Source organism: Salmo salar, chromosome 12 (genome assembly GCF_965601325.2).
Source record: "Salmo salar chromosome 12, fSalSal1, whole genome shotgun sequence".
Lineage (NCBI taxonomy): Eukaryota > Metazoa > Chordata > Actinopteri > Salmoniformes > Salmonidae > Salmo > Salmo salar.
Window position 1 is genome coordinate 62,292,402 of NC_138302.1, and position 20,793 is coordinate 62,313,194.

The 20,793-nt window shown below is 44.0% G+C and overlaps 1 protein-coding gene across 5 annotated transcripts in view; it reads right to left on the bottom strand.

Annotated features, from left to right (window-relative positions):
* Positions 1 to 4,082: 4,082 nt before the first annotated feature.
* The window catches only part of LOC106565399 (engulfment and cell motility protein 2), a 28,524-nt gene continuing 11,813 nt past the window's right edge, over positions 4,083 to 20,793 (bottom strand). For 2 of the 5 annotated variants that reach the window (XM_014132466.3, XM_014132467.3), the window contains 17 exons: positions 19,267 to 19,436; positions 18,724 to 18,823; positions 17,831 to 17,982; positions 17,441 to 17,519; positions 13,539 to 13,574; positions 13,049 to 13,099; positions 12,785 to 12,907; positions 12,553 to 12,672; positions 12,289 to 12,393; positions 12,029 to 12,137; positions 11,663 to 11,799; positions 11,256 to 11,419; positions 9,274 to 9,386; positions 8,991 to 9,098; positions 8,566 to 8,648; positions 7,523 to 7,600; positions 4,083 to 7,364 (listed from right to left, as the gene is read on the bottom strand). In XM_014132466.3, the coding sequence (XP_013987941.1) occupies positions 7,164 to 7,364; positions 7,523 to 7,600; positions 8,566 to 8,648; positions 8,991 to 9,098; positions 9,274 to 9,386; positions 11,256 to 11,419; positions 11,663 to 11,799; positions 12,029 to 12,137; positions 12,289 to 12,393; positions 12,553 to 12,672; positions 12,785 to 12,907; positions 13,049 to 13,099; positions 13,539 to 13,574; positions 17,441 to 17,519; positions 17,831 to 17,982; positions 18,724 to 18,823; positions 19,267 to 19,436 (1,929 nt within the window). In that variant the 3' untranslated portion in view covers positions 4,083 to 7,163. The remainder of the gene's footprint in view (positions 7,365 to 7,522; positions 7,601 to 8,565; positions 8,649 to 8,990; positions 9,099 to 9,273; positions 9,387 to 11,255; positions 11,420 to 11,662; positions 11,800 to 12,028; positions 12,138 to 12,288; positions 12,394 to 12,552; positions 12,673 to 12,784; positions 12,908 to 13,048; positions 13,100 to 13,538; positions 13,575 to 17,440; positions 17,520 to 17,830; positions 17,983 to 18,723; positions 18,824 to 19,266; positions 19,437 to 20,793) is intronic. The other 3 variants (XM_014132468.3, XM_014132470.3, XM_014132469.3) reach the window with 3 other exon arrangements.

A 20,793-nucleotide genomic window follows, 5' to 3' on the forward strand; every position in this document is an offset into this window, starting at 1 on the left:
ACAATTTATAGGCAATGCTACCAAATACTAATTGAGTGTATGTAAACTTCTGACCCACTGGGAATGTGATGAAAGAAATAAAACCTGAAATAAATCATTCTCTCTACTATTATTCTGACATTTCACAATCTTAAAATAAAGTGGTGATCCTAACTGACCTAAGACAGGCAATTTTTACTAGGATTAAATGTCAGGAATTGTGAAAAACTGAGTTTAAATGTATTTGGTTAAGGTGTATGTAAACTGTCGACTTCAACTGTACATATGGTATTCATATATAAATCATTGTCTGTATATATTGTGTTGCCTTACTAAAAAAAATGTATTTTGTTTTGTGTGAATAAATATGTTAAACTGGTCTGGTATGTTTGTCCTGGAAAAGAGGGTTTTGAAATTACTTTTCACACATTTACATTATATCTTCATGCAATCACGTTTATTGCATGACTCCTCTACATTGTACCTACATACCTACATACCTTCAGGCTCTGATCAGGCCCTACACCCAAACAAGGGCACTGCGTTCATCCACCTCTGGCCTGCTGGCCCCCCTACCTCTGAGGAAGCACAGTTCCCGCTCAGCCCAGTCAAAACTGTTCGCTGCTCTGGCACCCCAATGGTGGAACAAGCTCCCTCACGACGCCAGGACAGCGGAGTCAATCACCACCTTCCGGAGACACCTGAAACCCCACCTCTTTAAGGAATACCTAGGATAGGATAAAGTAATCTTCTAACCCCCCCCCCCCCCTTAAAAGATTTAGATGCACTATTGTAAAGTGGTTGTTCCACTGGATATCATAAGGTGAATGCACCAATTTGTAAGTCGCTCTATTCTTAAAATAAAAGTGGTGATCCTAACTGACCTAAGACAGGCAATTGTTACTAGGATTAAATGTCAGGAATTGTGAAAAACAGTTTAAATGTATTTGGCTAAGGTGTATTTAAACTTCCGACTTCAACTCTAGGTAGGTCTGGCCGGCCAGCCAGATACAGTGCATTCGTGAAGTATTCAGACCCTTTGACTTTTTCCACATTTTGTTACATTACAGCCTTATTCTAAAATTGATTCCATAATTTTTTCCCTCATTAAACTACACACAATTCCCCATAATGACAAATTGAAAACAGGTTTTTATAAATGTTTGCAAATGTATAAAAAATTAAAAACAGAAATACCTTATTTATGTAAGTAAATAAAGTATGTCATGAGACTCAAAATTGAGCTCAGGTGCATCCTGTTTCCATTGATCATCCTTGACATGTGTCTACAACTTGATTGTGTCCACAACCTATGGTAAATTCAGTTGATTGGACATGATTTGGAAAGGCTCACACCTTTCCAAATCACAGGATCACAGGAAAAGGATAGAGGGAAAGATGAATGGCGCAAAGTACAGCGAGATCCTTGATGAAAACCTGCTCCAGAGTGCTCAGGACCTCAGACTGGGGCGAAGGTTCATTTTCCAACAGGACAACGACCCTAAGCACACAGCCAAGTTAATGCAGAAGTGGCTTCGGGACAAGTCTCTGAATGTCCTTGAGTGGCCCAGCCAGAGCCCGGACTTGAACTCGATCTAACATCTATGGAGAGACCTGAAAATAGCTGTGCACCAATGCTCCCCATCCAATCTGACAGAACTTGAGAGGATCTGCAGAGAAGAATGGGAGAAACTCTCTAAATACAGGTGTGGCAAGCTTGTAGCGTCATACCCAAGAAGACTCGAGGCTGTAATCGCTGCCAAAGGTGCTTCAACAAAGTACTGAGTAAAGGGTCTGAATACTTATGTAAATGTGATTTCAGTTAATTTTTTATTAATATATTTGCAAAAATGTCCTAAAAACCTGTTTTTGCTTTGTCATTATGGGATATTGTGTGTAGATTGATGAGGGAAAAAACAATTTAATCAATTTTAGAATAAGGCTGTAATGTAACAAAATTTGGATAAAGTCAAGCGGTCTGAATACTTTCTAAATGCACTGTAGCTAGGTCCGGCCGGTCAGATAGCTAAGTCCGTCCGGCCAGCCAGATAGCTAGGTCCGTCCGGCTGGCCAGATAGCTAGGTCCGGCCGACAAGATAGGTAAGTCCGGATCTACCTAACTGGCCGGCAGGACCTACCTACCTACCTGGCAGGCCGGACGGACCTACAACATCCTGGCCGGCCAGACCTATCAAACCTATCTACCTGCTGGCCTTACTGATCTACCTGGCTGGACCAACCTACCTTGCCGGCTCGATGGCTGGACCTATCTGGCTGGCCAGTCCTATCTACCTGGCCGACCGGACCTTCCTACCTGGCCAGACCTATCTTCCTGGCCTGTCGGCCCTACACTACATTAATAAAAGTATGTGGACACCTGCCCGTCGAACATCTCATTACAAAGTCATTAGTAATAATATGGAGTTGGTCCCAACTTTGCTGCTGTAAAGCCTCCACTCTTCTGGGAAGGCTTTCCACTATATGTTGGAACATTGCTGTGGGGACTTGCTTCCATTCAGCCACAAGAGCATTAGTGAGGTCAGACACCGATGTTGGGCGATTAAGCCTGGCTCATAGACGGCGTTCCAATTCATCGCAAAGGTGTTCGATCGGGTTGAGGTCAGGGCTCTGTGCAGGCCAGTCAAGTTCTTCCACACGGATCTCAACAAACCATTTCTGTATGGACCTTGTTTTGTGCACAGGGTTATTGTCATGCTGAAACAGGAAAGGGCCTTCCCCAAACTGTTCCACAAAGTTGGAAGAACAGAATCGTCTAAAAGTTCATTGTATACTGTAGTTTTAAGATTTCCTATCACTGGAACTAAAGATGAAAAAAAAAAAGCCCCAGACCATTATCCTCCTCCACCAAACTTTACTGATGGCACTATGCATTTGGGCAGGTAGTGTTCTCCTGGCATCCGCCAAACTCAGATTCGTCCGTCGGACAGTCAGATGGTGAAGTGTGATTCATTACTCCAGAGAGCGCGTTTCCACTGCTCCAGAGTCCATTGGCGGCGGGCTTAACACCATTCTAGCCAACCTCTGGCATTGCACATGGTCATCTTAAGCTTGTGTGCTCGGCCATAGAAACCCATTTCATGAAGCTCCCAACGAACAGTTATTCTGCTGACATTGCTTCCAAAGGCAGTTTGGAACTCAGTGGTGAGTGTTGCAACCGAGGACAGAAAATGTTTACATGCTACACGATTTCGAACTCAGCAGTCCCGTTCTATGAGCTTGTGTGGCCTACCACTTTGCGGCTGAAGCGTTGTTGCTCCAATACGTTTACATTTCACAATAACAGCACTTACAGTTGACCGGGACAGTCACCACCACAAAAATAACTGTGTTAAAATGAGGCTTTACACAACAGACTAGAGCTTTGTTTAATAGATCCTGTAGTACAGTGTTTCCCAACCCTGCTCATAGAGTACCCCCAACAGTACACCTTTTTATTATAACCCTTGACAAGCACACCTGATTAAACTTGTCAATAAGCTCTCAATGAGCTGAATGAGGTATGTTTGTCCAGGGCTACAACACAAATGTGTACTACTGCTGTAGTAGATGGCAGGCTCTCCAATACAATTTACATTTACGTCATTTAGCAGACGCTCTTATCCAGAGCGACTTACAAATTGGTGCATTCACCTTATGATATCCAGTGGAACAACCACTTTACAATAGTGCATCTAAATCTTTTAAGGGGGCGGGGGGGGGGGGGGGGGTTAGAAGATTACTTTATCCTATCCTAGGTATTCCTTAAAGAGGTGGGGTTTCAGGTGTCTCCGGAAGGTGGTGATTGACTCCGCTGTCCTGGCGTCGTGAGGGAGCTTGTTCCACCATTGGGGTGCCAGAGCAGCGAACAGTTTTGACTGGGCTGAGCGGGAACTGTGCTTCCTCAGAGGTACGGGGCCAGCAGGCCAGAGGTGGATGAACGCAGTGCCCTTGTTTGGGTGTAGGGCCTGATCAGAGCCTGAAGGTATGTAGGTATGTAGGTACAATGTAGAGGAGTCATGCAATAAACCTGATTGCATGAAGATATAATGTAAATGTGTGAAAAGTAATTTCAAAACCCTCTTTTCCAGGACAAACATACCATACCAGTTTAACATATTTATTCACACAAAACAAAATACATTTTTTTTAGTAAGGCAACACAATATATACAGACAATGATTTATATATGAATACCATATGTACAGTTGAAGTCGACAGTTTACATACACCTTAACCAAATACATTTAAACTCAGTTTTTCACAATTCCTGACATTTAATCCTAGTAAAAATTGCCTGTCTTAGGATCACCACTTTATTTTAAGATTGTGAAATGTCAGAATAATAGTAGAGAGAATGATTTATTTCAGGTTTTATTTCTTTCATCACATTCCCAGTGGGTCAGAAGTTTACATGCACTCAATTAGTATTTGGTAGCATTGCCTATAAATTGTTTAACTTGGGTCAAACGTTTCAGGTAGCCTTCCACAAGCTTCCCACAATAAGTTGGGTGAATTTTGGCCCATTCCTCCTGACAGAGCTGGTGTAACTGAGTCAGGTTTGTAGGCCTCCTTGCTCGCACACGCTATTTCAGTTCTGCCCACACATTTTCTATAGGTTTGAGGTCATGGCTTTGTGATGGCCACTCCAATACCTTGACTTTGTTGTCCTTAAGCCATTTTGCCACAACTTTGGAAGTACGCTTGGGGTCATTGTCCATATGGAAAACCCATTTGTGACCAAGCTGTAACTTCCTGACTGATGTCTTGAGATGTTGCTTCAATATATCCACATAATTGTCCTTCCTCATGATGCCATCTACTTTGTGAAGTGCACCAGTCCCTCCTGCAGCAAAGCACCCCCACAACATGATGCTGCCACCCCCGTGCTTCACAGTTGGGATGGTGTTCTTCGGCTTGCAAGCGTCCCCATTTTTCTTCCAAACATAACGATGGTCATTATGGCCAACAGTTCCATTTTTGTTTCATCAGACCAGAGGACATTTCTCCAAAAAGTACGATCTTTGTCCCCATGTGCAGTTGCAAACCGTAGTCTGTCTTTTTTATGGCGGTTTTGGAGCAGTGGCTTCTTGCTCTTCCTTGCTGAGCGGCCTTTCAGGTTATGTCGATATAGGACTCGTTTTACTATGGATATAGATACTTTTGTACTGGTTTCCTCCAGCATCTTCACAAGGTCCTTTGCTGTTGTTCTGGGATTGATTTGCACATTTCGCACCAAAGTACCTTCATCTCTAGGAGACAGAACACGTCTCCCTCCTGAGCGGTATGACGGATGCGTGGCCCCATGGTGTTTATACTTGTGTACTATTGTTTGCACAGATAAACGTGGCACCTTCAGGCATTTGTAAATTGCTCCCAAGGATGAACCAGACTTGTGGAGGTCTACCGTTTTTTTCCTGAGGTCTTGGCTGAATTGTTTTGATTTCCCCATGATGTCAAGCAGAGAGGCACTGAGTTTGAAGGTAGGCCTTGAAATACATCCGCAGGTACACCTCCAATTGACTCAAATGATGTCAATTAGCCTATCAGAAGCTTCTAAAGCCATGACATCATTTCCTGGAATTTTCCAAGCTGGAAATGCACAGTCAACTTAGTGTATGTAGACTTCTGACCCACTGGATTTGTGATACAGTGAATTACAAGTGAAATAATCTGTCCAAACAATTGTTGGAAAAATTACTTGTGTAATGCACAAAGTAGATGTCCTAACCGACTTGCCAAAACTATAGTTTGTTAACAAGAAATTTGTGGAGTGGTTGAAAAATGAGTTTTAATGACTCCAACCTAAGTGTATGTAAACTTCCGACTTCAACTGTAAATGTATTTGATTAACATGTCATTCACTACCAGCACTAGCCTGAACACGGACGTGGTTTAGCAAGTCATGTTAAAGAGTACCTAATGCTTAAGCCTCTTCAGAAGTCTCCCTACTGTTGGGGTTTCCATTAGCAACCTGACTTTGTTCAATGTGGCATTTTGTAGAATTCTCTAAGCAGCTACAAGCTTTTGACAGTGATGTCTGACATAACATCCCTTTCAGATTGTGTACTATGAACAATGGGACATCAAATATCAGAACCCCTTTACAAAGGTAGAACCCTTTTACAAATAACTTGCAATACAAGACCACTGAATCCTATTAATTTACGTACAGTGTAACCAAACTCCAATAGCATATACTGAGCACATTTCTTGTTACTTTCATTAGCAGTGCAATATACAACAAAAACACATTACCCAATATTTGACACCTTGACCATTGAGGATTCGTGTTACGAGGCATTTTGGCCATCTCCTAACCTAATAAATTCCAGAGAATATGTGACTTCAGAGTGCTTGCGTGGTGAAAGCTCCATTTTGTTTAGTGTTAAATGTCTCCACATACAGATCACCATTTGGCAACTGAGTTTGACTGTGCAAAGTATAATAATTATAGAAGACAAATATGTGATAAGCCTACAAATGGCTTACTGCTTTCTCTGATACCCCTGTCAGTTTAATACCTAGATCAATCTTTTGTGCCCCTAAACCACTATTTTTTAAAGTCAAATTAGTAGGTTGCTAGAAAGTTCATGTTCCTTCTCTCCAAAGCTGAGACGGAGTTCACAGTCATTTACAAAAATATAATCAGATTCTGCATAACAAACATCAATAATATTAATTAGTACTGAATTAGAGGATGAGCAGACACGGGGAGGGACTTGAATACAACACCTTGGAAAAGACCCTGGGCCGTGATGTGTCAGTTCAAACAGATCTGGTTCTGTTGTCATGACGATGCGTGAATCAATAGTAGGACTCGGCTGTAACTGTTCAAAACACACAGAGCTTATTTAACAAAAAAAGTTGATAAGGCCATGAAGTGATGAGTTACGAAACAAAATATAAACTTTCAGGTTCGTATCAAGCTTGTACCATAATGGTGGTTTTCTTTAAATACAATGGAACATTTTGTTGTCTAGTGTTACCTAGCCTGCCTGGATTATTTGTGGGCAGTTGGATTTCAGAGCATCAGACAAGTGATGTTGAGTTCAAGATTAAGTGGCTAGGGGATGAGTGGTTTCCTTCGTCTTATTACACACAAATACACACACGCAACCGTGCCCCACACACCGACACAAATACAACCCAGCTCTCTCACACAAACCGGCCTTTACACACACCCCTCAGCCGTAGTTGTAGGTGAAGTTGTAAGTGCTGGGCTCTTTTGGCACAGGGGGAGGGGCTTCGGGTATAGCGATGTTCTCCAGGTCAAGGAGGCGGAGCTTCATCTCCATGGAGATGAGCGTGTCCAGGTCGCTGCGGGTGAGGTCACTGCCCATCTCTCGGCCCAGCAACGCACACAGCCCATCAGTCCAGACACAGTACTGCTCAGTGCAGGCAGGCGCATGCACGCATACAACACACAAAGCAGATAGAAAGCATGGGTCAGATAACATACAGTACATTTGCGGTATGCCCTCACATACAACCCAGATCATGTCTTCAGAGTTATTCATTCTGAGGGGTTAAACATGCCGTTCACCTCATATTTGTTGGGGGCCACAAAGTTGAGGTTCTCATCAGGATCGTACAGGATGGAGAAGGCCAGCTCCAAAACCTCCTACCCAAACGAGAGAGCACACCTCATGTCCAAACCTCTAATTTAAACATCATACAGTGCACTAGGATGATGTGGAGAATATCAATTGGATTTCCTTGCATCCTCTCCTCCTTAATCGAAGAAAGGAGGTGAGGAAACGTGAAAACAAATGAGCTTGTATGAAATGAGACTCTCCTTTAGCACATTATCAGACAAATGACGTTTACAGGAGGTGGAGTCCCAAAACACGTGTAAAGAGATAAAAATAAATGTAGCTAGTTGTGCTATTTTATAGATAAAAGTGTAAGTAGCGTATATGTAACAGGTGTGAAATGGCTAGCTAGTTAGCAGAGTGCGCTAGTAGCGTTTCAATCAGCGACGTCACTTGCTCTGAGACCTTGGGGTAGTTGTTTCTCTTGCTCTGCAAGGGCCGCGGCTTTTGTGGAGTGAATAGTACCGATGCTTCATGGAAGGCAGTTGTTGATGTGTTCAGAGGGTTCCTGGTCAAAGCCCAGGCCGGGGCAAGGAGAGGGACGGAAGCAACACTGTTACCTATAGCTTTTAAATGTGTACATGCTTTTCTCATCCGAGAAAACAGCTGTTTCAAAGGGGATGTGGCAGATTTCAAAAGTCTTCCGCAGTAGAATACACCCGAGTATCCTCCGCTGGAGGCGGCAATCGAGAAGAGGAGCAAAGTCCTCCGTTGGCGTATTAACGAACTGACACTCTCATACATATGGCGACCACTTATTGGTTTCCATGTCACGTAGGAGAGGACGGAGGAGTCGAGGAGAGGACGGAGGATTGAGAATCTCCCTAGATACTCCATAACCATTGAGCTGAAGAAGATGTAGGGCTCGTAGCTACATATCAGTCATGCTAACAGACATCACGCCAACAGGTCTATGTCCCAAAATGCACCCTATATCCAAGTAGTGCAGTATATAGGGAATAGGTTGCCATTTGGGATGCCCTCAGTAGCCTACCTTGTTTTGTTTCAGGGCACTCTTCTCCTTCATGTGGGGGCAGTCCTTCCCCGTCACCACAGACTTGATATCAGACACGGGGACTGCAGGGGAAGACGACAAAGAGCAGGAAATTAAGACGAGATGAACAGGCATTTATCCAAGTCAACCACTGCACAGTTCCACTGACCTAGGTGTGATGTGGATCAGTCAGTGTCAGTTGTAACACTTGACTGGATCGCCTGCCCTCCAGACGACAAGTGAATCTGTGCAACATCAGCTCAGAGCTGATGCCTCTCCATGTGCTATGAGACTTCACCTAATTAGCTTGCCTTTTGATAGGCAACCTCACTCGAATCTCAAATAGTCACGATTGCACAGGTCACGGTGACCCCAACGCTGAGAATGAGTGGGGGGAGACACAGAGTTGCAGCCAGGAGACTCACTCTTGTCGGTGAGCAGCTCAAGGGGCACTTCCCCCTGGGGAGACTCGTCCAGATCGCCATAGTGCAGCACCTTGTGGTTCAGAGACAGGCGGCAGAACCAGAACTTCTCTGAGGACAAAAGATGACGGCAGTGAAAAACAAAAAAAAACACAGAAAGGTAGTGCTCAGCAAATATTCAAAAAAGTATCTTGTTGCAGGTGCGTAGGAATAATGCTTTTTAAAAGAAAACATTGCACACTGCTCTTGCTCCTATCACTTTGTTTATTTAAGTGTGTGTGCCCACCTTGTCTGCGGCGGTTGCCCAGCTTGCGGAAGCAGCTTCCCTCACACAGGCGGTTGAGCCTCTGCTGCTTGATCAGCTCCAGGATCTCTGGCTGAATCCTCTCACGTAGCTCACTGCAACACAACCCTCCCATACAGAAGGTCTGTTAGCATTGAACAGCAACCAAAACACACTAACTAACCTATATTGTTCATAGAGCAGGGTGGGAGTCAACTCCATTTCAATTCAGTCAATTCAGAAAGTAAACTGAAATTCCAATTTTCCTGAATGCTTTTCAATGAGATAAAAAGTGGAATTAGAATTTCAGTGTCCCACAGAGCCCCTTTAGCGGTCATGGTGGAGAAGGCTAATCCTGTCCCTCTTTTTTTTATCCATTCCCTCTGGATTTTGTATTTGTTCGCTCTGTTTTTGTATCCATTCATAGATTATTTTTTTCATCGCCTTATGTAGGCTACCATGACAGCCCCACATGGCCGATAACATATTGCAGCCTAAATATAATTCTATTTAGTCAATTACATGCTTCAAATGGTGATGATCACTGACCATTCAATAGCTTATTTCCAGTTTCAGTGTTTTCATATGCCTCCGAGTCATATGGGCAATTAATAGGTAACGGGCGTGCAAAACCACTCAAGGTGCAAATACGGTGCAGTGATGCGCTCTCATCCCTAGGCAAGAATTCCATCTGGCTCTGCTTCATGACCTTCGCTGTTCTATATCTGTATTCCGGAGGAGTTCTTTAGCCAGCTACCCTAGCCTGGAACTTAGCTAATTTCCAGGTGACGCATTGTCCTCGCAACAAAGGAAATAGACCGTTTCAGTTATGAACATAGAGCCAGAGCTGATTTAAACCATCTATCTGTGCCTGGTTGGCTACGTCGCACAAGAAGTTCACCTGCCTAGCGCAGGGACGAGAGTGTACATTGTACCTGGTAACACCGAAGCCTCTAGGAAATGATGCACAATAAATGTGCATGCCTTTCCTTTCTGCCTTCTATGAGTCACATGCACAATTGTAAACAACAAACACACCCAGGCGCTTGGCTGCACCATGTTTTACTGGAGTACTTGGCCCTAACCTTATGCACGAGGGGTAAAACACTGGGTCGCGGGGATGAGAGGCGCACAAAATGGACAACTGTGTAGCCTATTTGGTTTGCATCATCCAGTTGACTGCTAGTGAGGCCCCTGGCTTTTCAGGCGATTGAAATGACCTAGCCTACTTCAGGGGTTTTGAAATGACCTAGCCTGCTTCAGGGGTTTTGAAATGACCTAGCCTACTTCAGGCGATTGAAATGACCTAGCCTACTTCAGGGGTTTTGAAATGACCTAGCCTGCTTCAGGGGTTTTGAAATGACCTAGCCTACTTCAGGGGTTTTGAAATGACCTAGCCTACTTCAGGGGTTTTGAAATGACCTAGCCTACTTCAGGGGTTTTGAAATGACCTAGCCTACTTCAGGGGTTTTGCACGCCCGTTACCTATTAATTGCCCATATGACTCGGAGGCATATGAAAACACAGAAACTGGAAATAAGGTATTGAATGGTCAGTGATCATCACCATTTGAAGCATGTAATTGACTAAATAGAATTATATTTAGGCTGCAATATGTTATCGGCCATGTGGGGCTGTCATGGTAGCCTACATGAGGAGAATGCGGTTTTTAGGCCTAGAGCTACACAAATCAGGAATAAACTGAGGGAACAAATAAAGAATCCGAAGGAATGGATAAAAAAAACAAAACAAGGGAATGGATTAGCCTGGCAGTTTTTTTCTCCCCCTTGACCCCTAAGGGGCTCCGTAGTTTCCTTCCTGAATTTAAATGGAATTGACCCCAATCCTGTCATACAGTACCATGAAACTTTTGAAATGAAAACAAAGACTGAAGAGAGGCTAAAATACTGACACGAGGGGTTAAACCCAGAGGCAGACTAATCTGATGGACAAAGTCAAACAGTTAACGTGGATGTGGGACTGACATAATGGGTGGTGACTGGAAGTCGTCCTGGCTCATCCTCTCCGACTGGCGCAGACGCAGGATCTCCGAGTAGCTGAGGCCTCGCAGTTTACCCTTCAGATGGTCCAGGGACGAGGGCTTCATGGCCAGAGCCCGGGTGATCTGCTCCCGAACCACCTGCATCACCTGGCCAACCAATGGGTTAACAACCAGAGTCAAACATTTAGTGAAAACTCTGATAAATTAAGGCAGCTTAGCTGTCGAGAAACGTTGGTACTTGTTACATTACATCGAAGCCATGAGAGTTATCAGCTTTTCCTTTACCAACCAGAGTCAACCAGATAAACAAAGTGGGATGGATAGGAGTCACCAATGGCCTAAGTCCTAAGTAACCAAGTGGTCAACCGACTCCGGTGGATGAACTCTGACCTTGTTGAAGTCCTCAGCCGTGGCCCTCATCTCCTTCCAGGTCTTGTTGAGCAGTTGGATGCAGACGCAGAAGAACTCCTCCCACGCCCGGTCGTGAGTAAAGAACATGGGGTGGTAGTCGTTGCAGCCCTCGTTGGCTGGAGGGAAGGAACACACACCGTCGAATACTTATTATAACGCATGAGGTTGTCTTGAAAGATTATACATCAGTTATCCCTCTGAGGATACATGTACAATAAAAATGAATGAGGTTGGCCACTCTGATTAGCTTGGAATAGCCCCAAAAAGATTGAGGCTTCCTTGAACGCCTCGTCAGCCTTAAAGCCATCGTGATGTGTGGTGTCCATCTGCGAGAAGTGTACTCACGCAATTCTCCCACTTGTAGTATCTCACACAGCATACGGGTGAGCTCGATGGCACAGCGACCGAAAGGACACTCGTGTTTGTCCTCGCGGCTGCTGTTCTCCAGAACAATCTGTGAGTGACACACATATATGGTCAATACTCGGGAAAACTCAAGTGCTACCATTGGAAATATAAAATGTATTTGTTCAGAGCTTTTTGTCATAGAAAACCTTCACTGGAGAGTGTGGTACAGGCTGTCTTAAAATGGCACACACACACACCCTGATGTAGGTGTCCTGGTGCAGCTTGGCCAGGTAGAGCATGTTGTCCAGGGCCAGCATCCCTGGAGGGGTCTGCGTGAAGTCCATGGCAGGGTTCACATGGTTCTGGAGAAACAACCGACAGGTGAGTCAATGACACAGACAGACCCATAACAATCCCTTGACCCCAAACAACCGTTTTAACACATCCACTCACTCTCCAACCCAAACAACCTCTCTAGAGAGCAGTTATACAGATGAAAGCAACCCACTAGCTGGACTCACAGTGAAGCCCAGCATCTTGTAGTCCTTGGTGTACATGGCCTTTCTCTTCTCCGTGCCACTGGGGTCATTCTCCCCGTCAAACGCAATCCTGCGCAGCTCGAAAATGATGTCCCTCTGGGCCTGGAAATGGATGAGCGCAGAACTTAAAAACATCAAACGGTATGAGGGTAAAAAGGGTTGAGGTAAAAGACTCAGGGAATACAAAAAGAAAAACTGCTTCTGGTTGTTTTACCTGGTCGCTGGGATCCATCTTGGTCATCATGCGTTCCTCCAGAAGGTTAAAGGTCAGCACCTGCAGCACGTAGAGCTGGTGCGCCATCTCGGCTTTGATTGGTCTGTTGCCTCGGATAACGTGCTGCGAGAGATGACACACATATTAGGAGCAGTAGCAGCTCTCCATCTGTACTGTTCAGAAAGCATCATGTTATTATGAAGGGCTGTTTGGTTGTGATTGGTTATCCAAGACAAGTACACTCAGGCTTTCCCCGAAACTTACATTGAGGATGATGGATCGCAGGTGTTTCTGGGCCAGGGTGCTCGCCATCTCCTGAGAGAGAGATAGATAGACAAATACAGTGAGCCTCAAAAGCAAGGCCAGTATGGAAACAGCTAGGCTATAAGCTTACTATCAGAAAACAATATCAAAAGGCTAATTTGAGGAAAGGTTCACAGTCATATCACTAGGCCCTGAATGGGTTCATAACTGTTACAATTCCATATTTATTTTGTGTGTATGTGTGTGTGTGGGGGGGTCACATCATCATAGACTTCATCACCAGTGAGACATGTCTAATAGTGCAGACCACAGCTGCTACCACTAGAGGGACCCAGAGTTACTATGACAGGATTGCATACTGTATTCTTCCCCACAGACTTCATCTGAGTGGATTGAACTATGAGGGTGGCAGCCCATGGTTCTCTATGGATCAGAGAGAAGAGGGGGCGGAGAGGATGGAGCGAAGGATTGTGGGATGACGTGTACTCACAGTGAGCCGCTGGTCCATGGGGTTATTATGCTCTTCCTGAGTGGGGGGTGGGTTGGGAGGAGGGGTTCCCGGTGATGGCGATGGAAACAAATAGTGCACACTTATACATGGCTCACGAGATACAGGCATACATCACAAGATACAGCATGCACAGTAACAGCATGGTACAGTAAGGTACAGCACGGTATGGCATGGCAACGCTGAGCACAACAGTACAGTATGTGACATGACACAGCGTTGTCCTTGAGCGGATTGCGGGGGAGCCGGAACATAGTCATAAATAATTCGTACACTGCAAATTGACCTCAAGAATCCCAAACAGATATAGCATGACAAAAACAGAATCATTTCAAACCTTGATAACATTTGGATACGATCACATAGGCCTTTGCCTCTATTAATGGGAATACCTGGGAACAGATTTCCTAATCACTTTGAGCTGATTTCTTGATGATTTTAGAGTTTATGTCCAACAACAAAAACTAGAACTTTAAAAAATATTATATATTTTTTGTTGTTGTTATAATACTTTGTTTTTGCTCACAAAATTTGGGGGCCAAATAAAATTGGGCCCGCGAGCTGGAACCCTGCTCTAGAGGCTAAATGAGAGAGCTCAGACTGACACCATGAAATCCTCCTTTCCACCCTCTCAGGGCTGGTCGTCTCAGGGACTGCACAGGAACAACTTTGGGAAACCTTGTTTTAGGTTACTGTCCTGCTGAAAAGTACATTTATCTCCCAGTGTCTGGTAGAAGGCAGACGGAACCCGGTTTTCCTCTAGGATTTTGCCTGTGCTTAGCACCATAGTTTCTTTTTTATCTTGAAAAACTCCCCAGTCCTTAACAATTACAAACATACCCTTAACATGATGCAGTCACCTACGCTTGAAAATATGGAGAGTTGTACTGAGTAATGTGTCGTATTGGATTTGGCCCGAACATAACACTTTGTATTCAGGACAAAAACGTAATTGCTTTGCCACATTTTTGCAGTATTACTTTAGTGACTTGTTGTCAACAGGATGTATGTTTTGGAATATTTGTTTCCGTACAGGCTTCCTTATTTTCACTCTGTCAATTAGGTTAGTGCTGTGGAGTAACTACAATGTTGTTGATCCATCTTCAGTTCTCTCCTATCACAGCCATAGAACTCTGTAACTGCTTTAAAGTCACCATTGGCCTCATGGTGAAATCCCTGAGATGTTTCCTTCCTCTCCGGCAAACTGTATCTTTGTAGTGACTGGGTGTATTGATACACCATCCAAAATGTAATTAATAACTTCATCATTCTCAAAGGGATATCACTGTCTGCTTTTGTTGTTTTTACCCATCTACCAACATATTCCCTTCTTAGCAAGGCATTGGAAAACCTCCCTGGTCTTTGTGGTTGAAATTCACTGCTTGACGTTATATATGATTGTATGTGTGGGGTACATAGATGAGGTAGTCTTTCAAAAATCATGTTGAACACTAATATCACACAGAGTGAGTCCATGCAACTTATTACGCACATTTTTACTCCTGAACTTACCTAGGCTTGCCATAAACAAAGGGATGAAATACTTGACTCAAGACATTTCAGCTTTTAATTAGTAATTGATTTGTAAAAATGTAGTCATTATGGGGTATTGTGAGTAGGCCAGTGACAAAAAAACTAAATTTAACAAAATGTGGAAAAAGTCAAGGGGTGTGAATACTTTCTGAAGGCACTGTAGGTGTTATGCATGTATGAGTGACCATGGTTCAGTGTAAATACACTATATATACACAAAAGTATAAACACCCCTTCAAATTAGTGGATTTGGCTACTTCAGCCACACCCATTACTGACAGGTATATAAAAATCGAGCACACAGCCATGCAATCTCCATAGACAAACACATTACTGAAGAGCTCTGTGACTTTCAACATGGCACCGTCATAGGATGCTACCTTTCCAACAAGCTAGTTTGTCAAATTTCTGCCCTGCTAGAGCTGCCCCGGTCAACTTTAAGTGCTGTTATTGTGAAGTGGAAACATCTAGGAGCAACTACGGCTCAGCCGCGAAGTGGTAGGCCACACTAGCTCACAGAACGGGACCGTCGAGTGCTGAATCGTGTAAAACATCAGTGCCCGACCTCAGTAATGCTTTCAATTCAGATATTGGAAGTACCAGCCTCTGAAAAACATCCCAACAGCATGACGCTGCCACCACCATGCTTCACCGTAGGAATGGTGCCAGGTTTCCTCCAGAAGTGACGCTTGGCATTCAGGCTAAAGAGTTCAATCTTGGTTTCATCAGACATGAGAATCTTGTCTCATGGTCTGAGAGGCTTTAGGTGCCTTTTGGCAAACTCCAACTCTGTCAGGCCACTCTACCATAAAGACCTGATTGGTGGAGTGCTGCAGAGATGGTTGTCCTTCTGGAAGTTCCTCCCATCTCCACAGAGGAACTCTAGATCTCTGTCAGAGTGACCGTCGGGTTCTTGGTCACCTCCCTGACCAAAGCCGTTCTCCCCCAATTGCTCAGTTTGGCCGGGCAGCCAGCTCTTGGAAGAGCCTTGGTGGTTCCAAACTTATTCCATTTAAGAATGATGGAGGCCACTGTGTTCTTGGGGACCTTCAGTGCTGCAAAAATGTTTTGGTACACTTCCCCAGATCTGTGCCTTGACACAATCCTGTCTCGGAGCTATACAGACAATTCCTTCGACCTCATGGCTTGATTTTTGCTCTGACATGCACTGTCAACTGTGGGACCTTATATAGACAGGTGGTGCCTTTCCAAATCATGTCCAATCAATTGAATTTACCACAGGTGGACTCCAATCAAGTTGTAGAAACAGCTCAAGGATGATCAATGGAAACAGGATGCACCTGAGCTCAATTTAGAGTCTCATAGCAAAGGGTCTGAATACTTATAAGTAAGGTTTCTGCTTTCTATCTTTAATACATTTGCAAAAATGTCTAAAAACCTGTTTCTCTGTTATTATGGGGTATTGTGTGTAGATTGCTTAGGATTTTTTTTAATCCATTTTAGAATAATGCTGTAACTCAACAAAATGTTGAAAAGTCAAGGGGTCTGAATACTTTCCGAAGGCACTGTAGGCCTATGGGCTAGGCTATATGAGGTGTGTGAAAAGTCGCAAACAAAAGCTGCCGCAACAGCTGGGCATGATTCACAAGTGATAATATATAATTCACAAAGTGATAGGCTAATATTGTCACTCATCACAATATTCTTGATTCAATATTGTCTTTACAATTACTAAATAATATATGTGTGAAATTTGTTTTAAATTTAGAATGGACCATTATCATGAACCTGTCTCGAAACTGGGGCAGTGGAACAAAAATACGTCATCTACGCACTTAAATAGCGAATGGAGGATGCTTTTTCCGTGGTTAATTTTCATGCCAGGCAGGTTGGCTATACTCCTGTTGTAAAGAGAAGCAATGTGCTTTACATTAGAAAAGTTGAGAAATAAATATAGTAGGTCTAGTCTATAGAAATCTGATGGGATCCTCTTTTTAGTAGAGGCCATCACTCTGTTTTCTCACGCAATTGCATAGCCTAGAGAAATGTTGCACAACATGAGCTCATAGGCTCTCATGAAGTGTTAAATTAGATTTTCGATTACATTTGCATTGATGTCAGAGTGATTAGAGGGACAATAGAGAGCTGAGTACCAGGCAGTTAGCAAGTTTGGTAGGCTACTAATGACCATCAGCAGCATCAGAGCTTGGAGAAGCCTAGTTACCATGACTAAATGGTCAAGCAGAATTTGACTGACGTCATGACTCGTGACGGCCGGTGTGGCGGTAATACAGTCACCTTAACAGCCCTAGTGTCCACATGCTTTTGGTCATGTGGTGTATATTGCAAGGGTACCCTTTCGGTGTATTGGTGAGCAGGTCTGTACTGACCTGCCGTCTATCCTCCGGTGCCTTGAGGAAGAGGGCGTTGATGAGTGCGATGGCATACGTCTGGATCTCCTGATTGGATCTAAAAAGGCACATCAGACACAGCAACACCAGTTAGAAGCATCTGGTTCTAGGAATTCTCACATGGTTACAAAAACTAAAGTAGCAACTGGTTAAATGTATTAGTACAGTACTCAGATAGTATTAGTCTGGGGTTCTACACTTCTAAGCTTAGTCATAATCACAAGGTTGCGTAGCAAGGCAAGGCTCGTCATCTACGTTGTATTCCATCGACATTAGTAGGTTACGCCACTATATTTCTACACACTAACTTCGACTACATCCCCCACATAGCTGTATGTGGGAGGCCCCAGTGCGTGTGTGTGTGCTCACACTTGCAGGTGTCCGATGAGCTGTCCAACAGTGATATCCTGCGCCACCCGGTGGTAGAGGCTGTGGCTGTTGAGGACCATGCTCTCCAGGATGGCCAGAGAGCGCTGCAGGATTGACACGTCCACCATCGGCTGGTTCACATAGCCCGCAATCTGACCAGACAGGAGGGAAATACTCCATTCAAATAGACACATAAATCTAGGGTCTTCTTGATTACAACTTGTTTTATGGAGGTAGATTTGAAAACTCGAGACTAGGACTTGAAAAGTAGGTCTATCAAATGACATGCAGTTGACAAAATAAATACTATCCATACTTGTGCAGAAATATACAGCCTATAGGAAACCATGTATCTAAATTATACAGTGCTTGTTGCTGTGCAGCACTTCAGAGGACTTCATCAGGGTGAAAACTTCACAGACAATTCAGCTGAAAGAGCTCCAAATAACATGGGGGTTGCTAGGTAACTGCAACCCACTCAGTTCTGTCAACCAGTGAGGGGTTGAAGGTCAAGTAATTAAAGAAAAGAGAAAGAAAAAAACATGGGGGAGGACTTCGAGATAGACCTCAAACTTCTGAACCCACCCAAACTCATTTACCAGTGTTTAAACTGAGAAAGATAGTTCACATACTGTATAGGGCCAAGTTCCATCAAAATAAGTCAGAAATACATTGCGTCTTACTTCCATTGTGGATGGTGTAGGAATCTGACAGTGGCTTCCTTATATGACAAGTGTTACGTTGAGTGTGTCTGCATACGAAATGGCACCATATTCCCTATGAAGTGCACTACTTTTAACCAGAGCGCTATGCACCCTGGTCACTGTATAGGGAATAGCATTTCCGATAGATGCAGCCTCAACTGTTTAGGTGAGGCAGGTATGGATTCTGACCTGTTTGATGAAAGACAGAGAGATGAGGTCCCAGGACACTATTCCATGGTCCATCAGCTCCAGGAAGGCAGTGAGAGTGAAGGCCAGCATCTCCCCAAAGCTGATGAGGAGAGAGGAGGCAGAGACAGAGTCAGAGGACAACACTCACCAACTGAAGGGGAAAAGAAACAAGACAACTGCAGCCACAAACAGCAAGGTATCAGTATAGGGCAATCAGTGTTAGCCTACAGCAACCATATCCAGAAAGGCTTCTAGTAGCCAGTAGAAGTAGCCCAAGGGCTGAGCTACCTTTAAACACGTACACATTGATGTCTATGGCTGTGGTGTGGTATGTATCCTACAATAGACCCATGGTTTGTCTGTCTGTACAAGACCTATGACTTCATAATGAGACAAGCTCCGGAGTGAAGTTTCCCTGTAGGTAGAGATCTAGGATCAGCTTCAGCTCGCCCAATTCTTACCTTAATCATTAGTGGGGAAAATGCAAAACTGACCCAAGATCAGAGTCTAGTGGCAGTTCACCATACACTGTATGAGACTCACTGGGTGCCGCTCTCCACCAGGCGCGCCAGGGTCCCGATGCCCTCCATGTTGATGAACTCGGTGGCAAAGGTGGGGTCAGCTGACAGCTTGGCCAGCTCCTTCAGGGCCTCCAGGCGGGCGTCTATGCCATGAGACTGGATCCTGTCCAGGAGCTGCCGTGCTGCACGGGCCTATTGTGGGTGGGTGGGGGTCAGGCAAGGCAATGGTGGCCATTAATGACAGTTTTTTTTTACCTGGTTTACCTCACCGACTACATTAGCATGATACATGTAGGCAGCGACCGAAACATATAACTCAGCAATAGTGTTAGTCTAAAGCAGCTGCCATGTTTGTGAACTGTTTATTAGGGAGAAGCAATACGGACGGATACGTTGGGTGCCCAACCTGATGACATGTCACTCAGCTGAGAGCAGAGTGGAAACTAATGGATTCAGTTCAGTCAGTCGTCCTGATGAGCCCTTTCCAGCTATCTAGTTTATGCTGGCTAGCTGGCAACAACAACAGCACTGCGCTAGTTAAAACTTGTAAAAGACAGTGATGTTTATTTTTGATGGGCGAGGGATAAATAACTTAGTATAGGTCACCATCTGGAATCTGGATGTCACCGTGACATGCCAATTAGCTAACGCAAGCCTGTGTGAATGGCCAATGCAACGATGTTGTATGTTGTACCGAGGCGTTTCACTGCTTCCCACTGGGCAGCAGTTGCTTCACCGGGCAGCTGTATAACGTCCCTGGCATTAGCCAATTTGTTCAATACTCAATTATATTTTTGAGTAGGATAGCAGCCTACACGAGAAATAACTTGTAATAACTTGCTGTAACCATCGGGATGACCATTGGGCCCCTTACCAGAATGCTAACAAAATGAGCACAAACTAATAGCGAAATCACAGACGCTGTTAGCTAAATGCTAATGAGTGAAAACGAACATAAAGTAATTACAAAGACAGGAAAATCCAGCTCATAAGTTATACAAGCATAGCTAGTAGCTACCAAATGTCATTTTAGATTAGTGTGGACATTTAAAAGTGAAAGTGAACAAGATAAATTGTGCAAATGAACAAAGTTGTGATGAATGCTTTTCTGAAGGAAGAACAGAATGTGTACACGGAGCACAGAGGAGAAGCACGGATTAAAAAAAAAAAACACTAGTAGGAAGCATAAGAAAAAATGTAAGCTGTAAAGACAACTCATCTAGAGCTCTTTGACTTCTGGCAGAAAGCCATTAGAAGATATCTGATGGCAAACATTTAGTAGTGAATTGAATACAAGTGTAACTTCATCACCTCATGTGCACCGCACAACAGAGCCTTGCCGATATAGAACGCTATGGGCTCACCAGCTCCCGCTGTTCTGAGAAACTACGGTAAGCTTCATAATGTAAAATAATGTGACAGCTGAAATGAAGAACACAACCTGCTTTATCTCCTAAGGTATTGCACAAGTTGACTGCAGGTATTAACTTAAAAAGTAGCTACAAATATTCACATTTATTCAAAAATGTCTAATAAATCATTTTGAAGG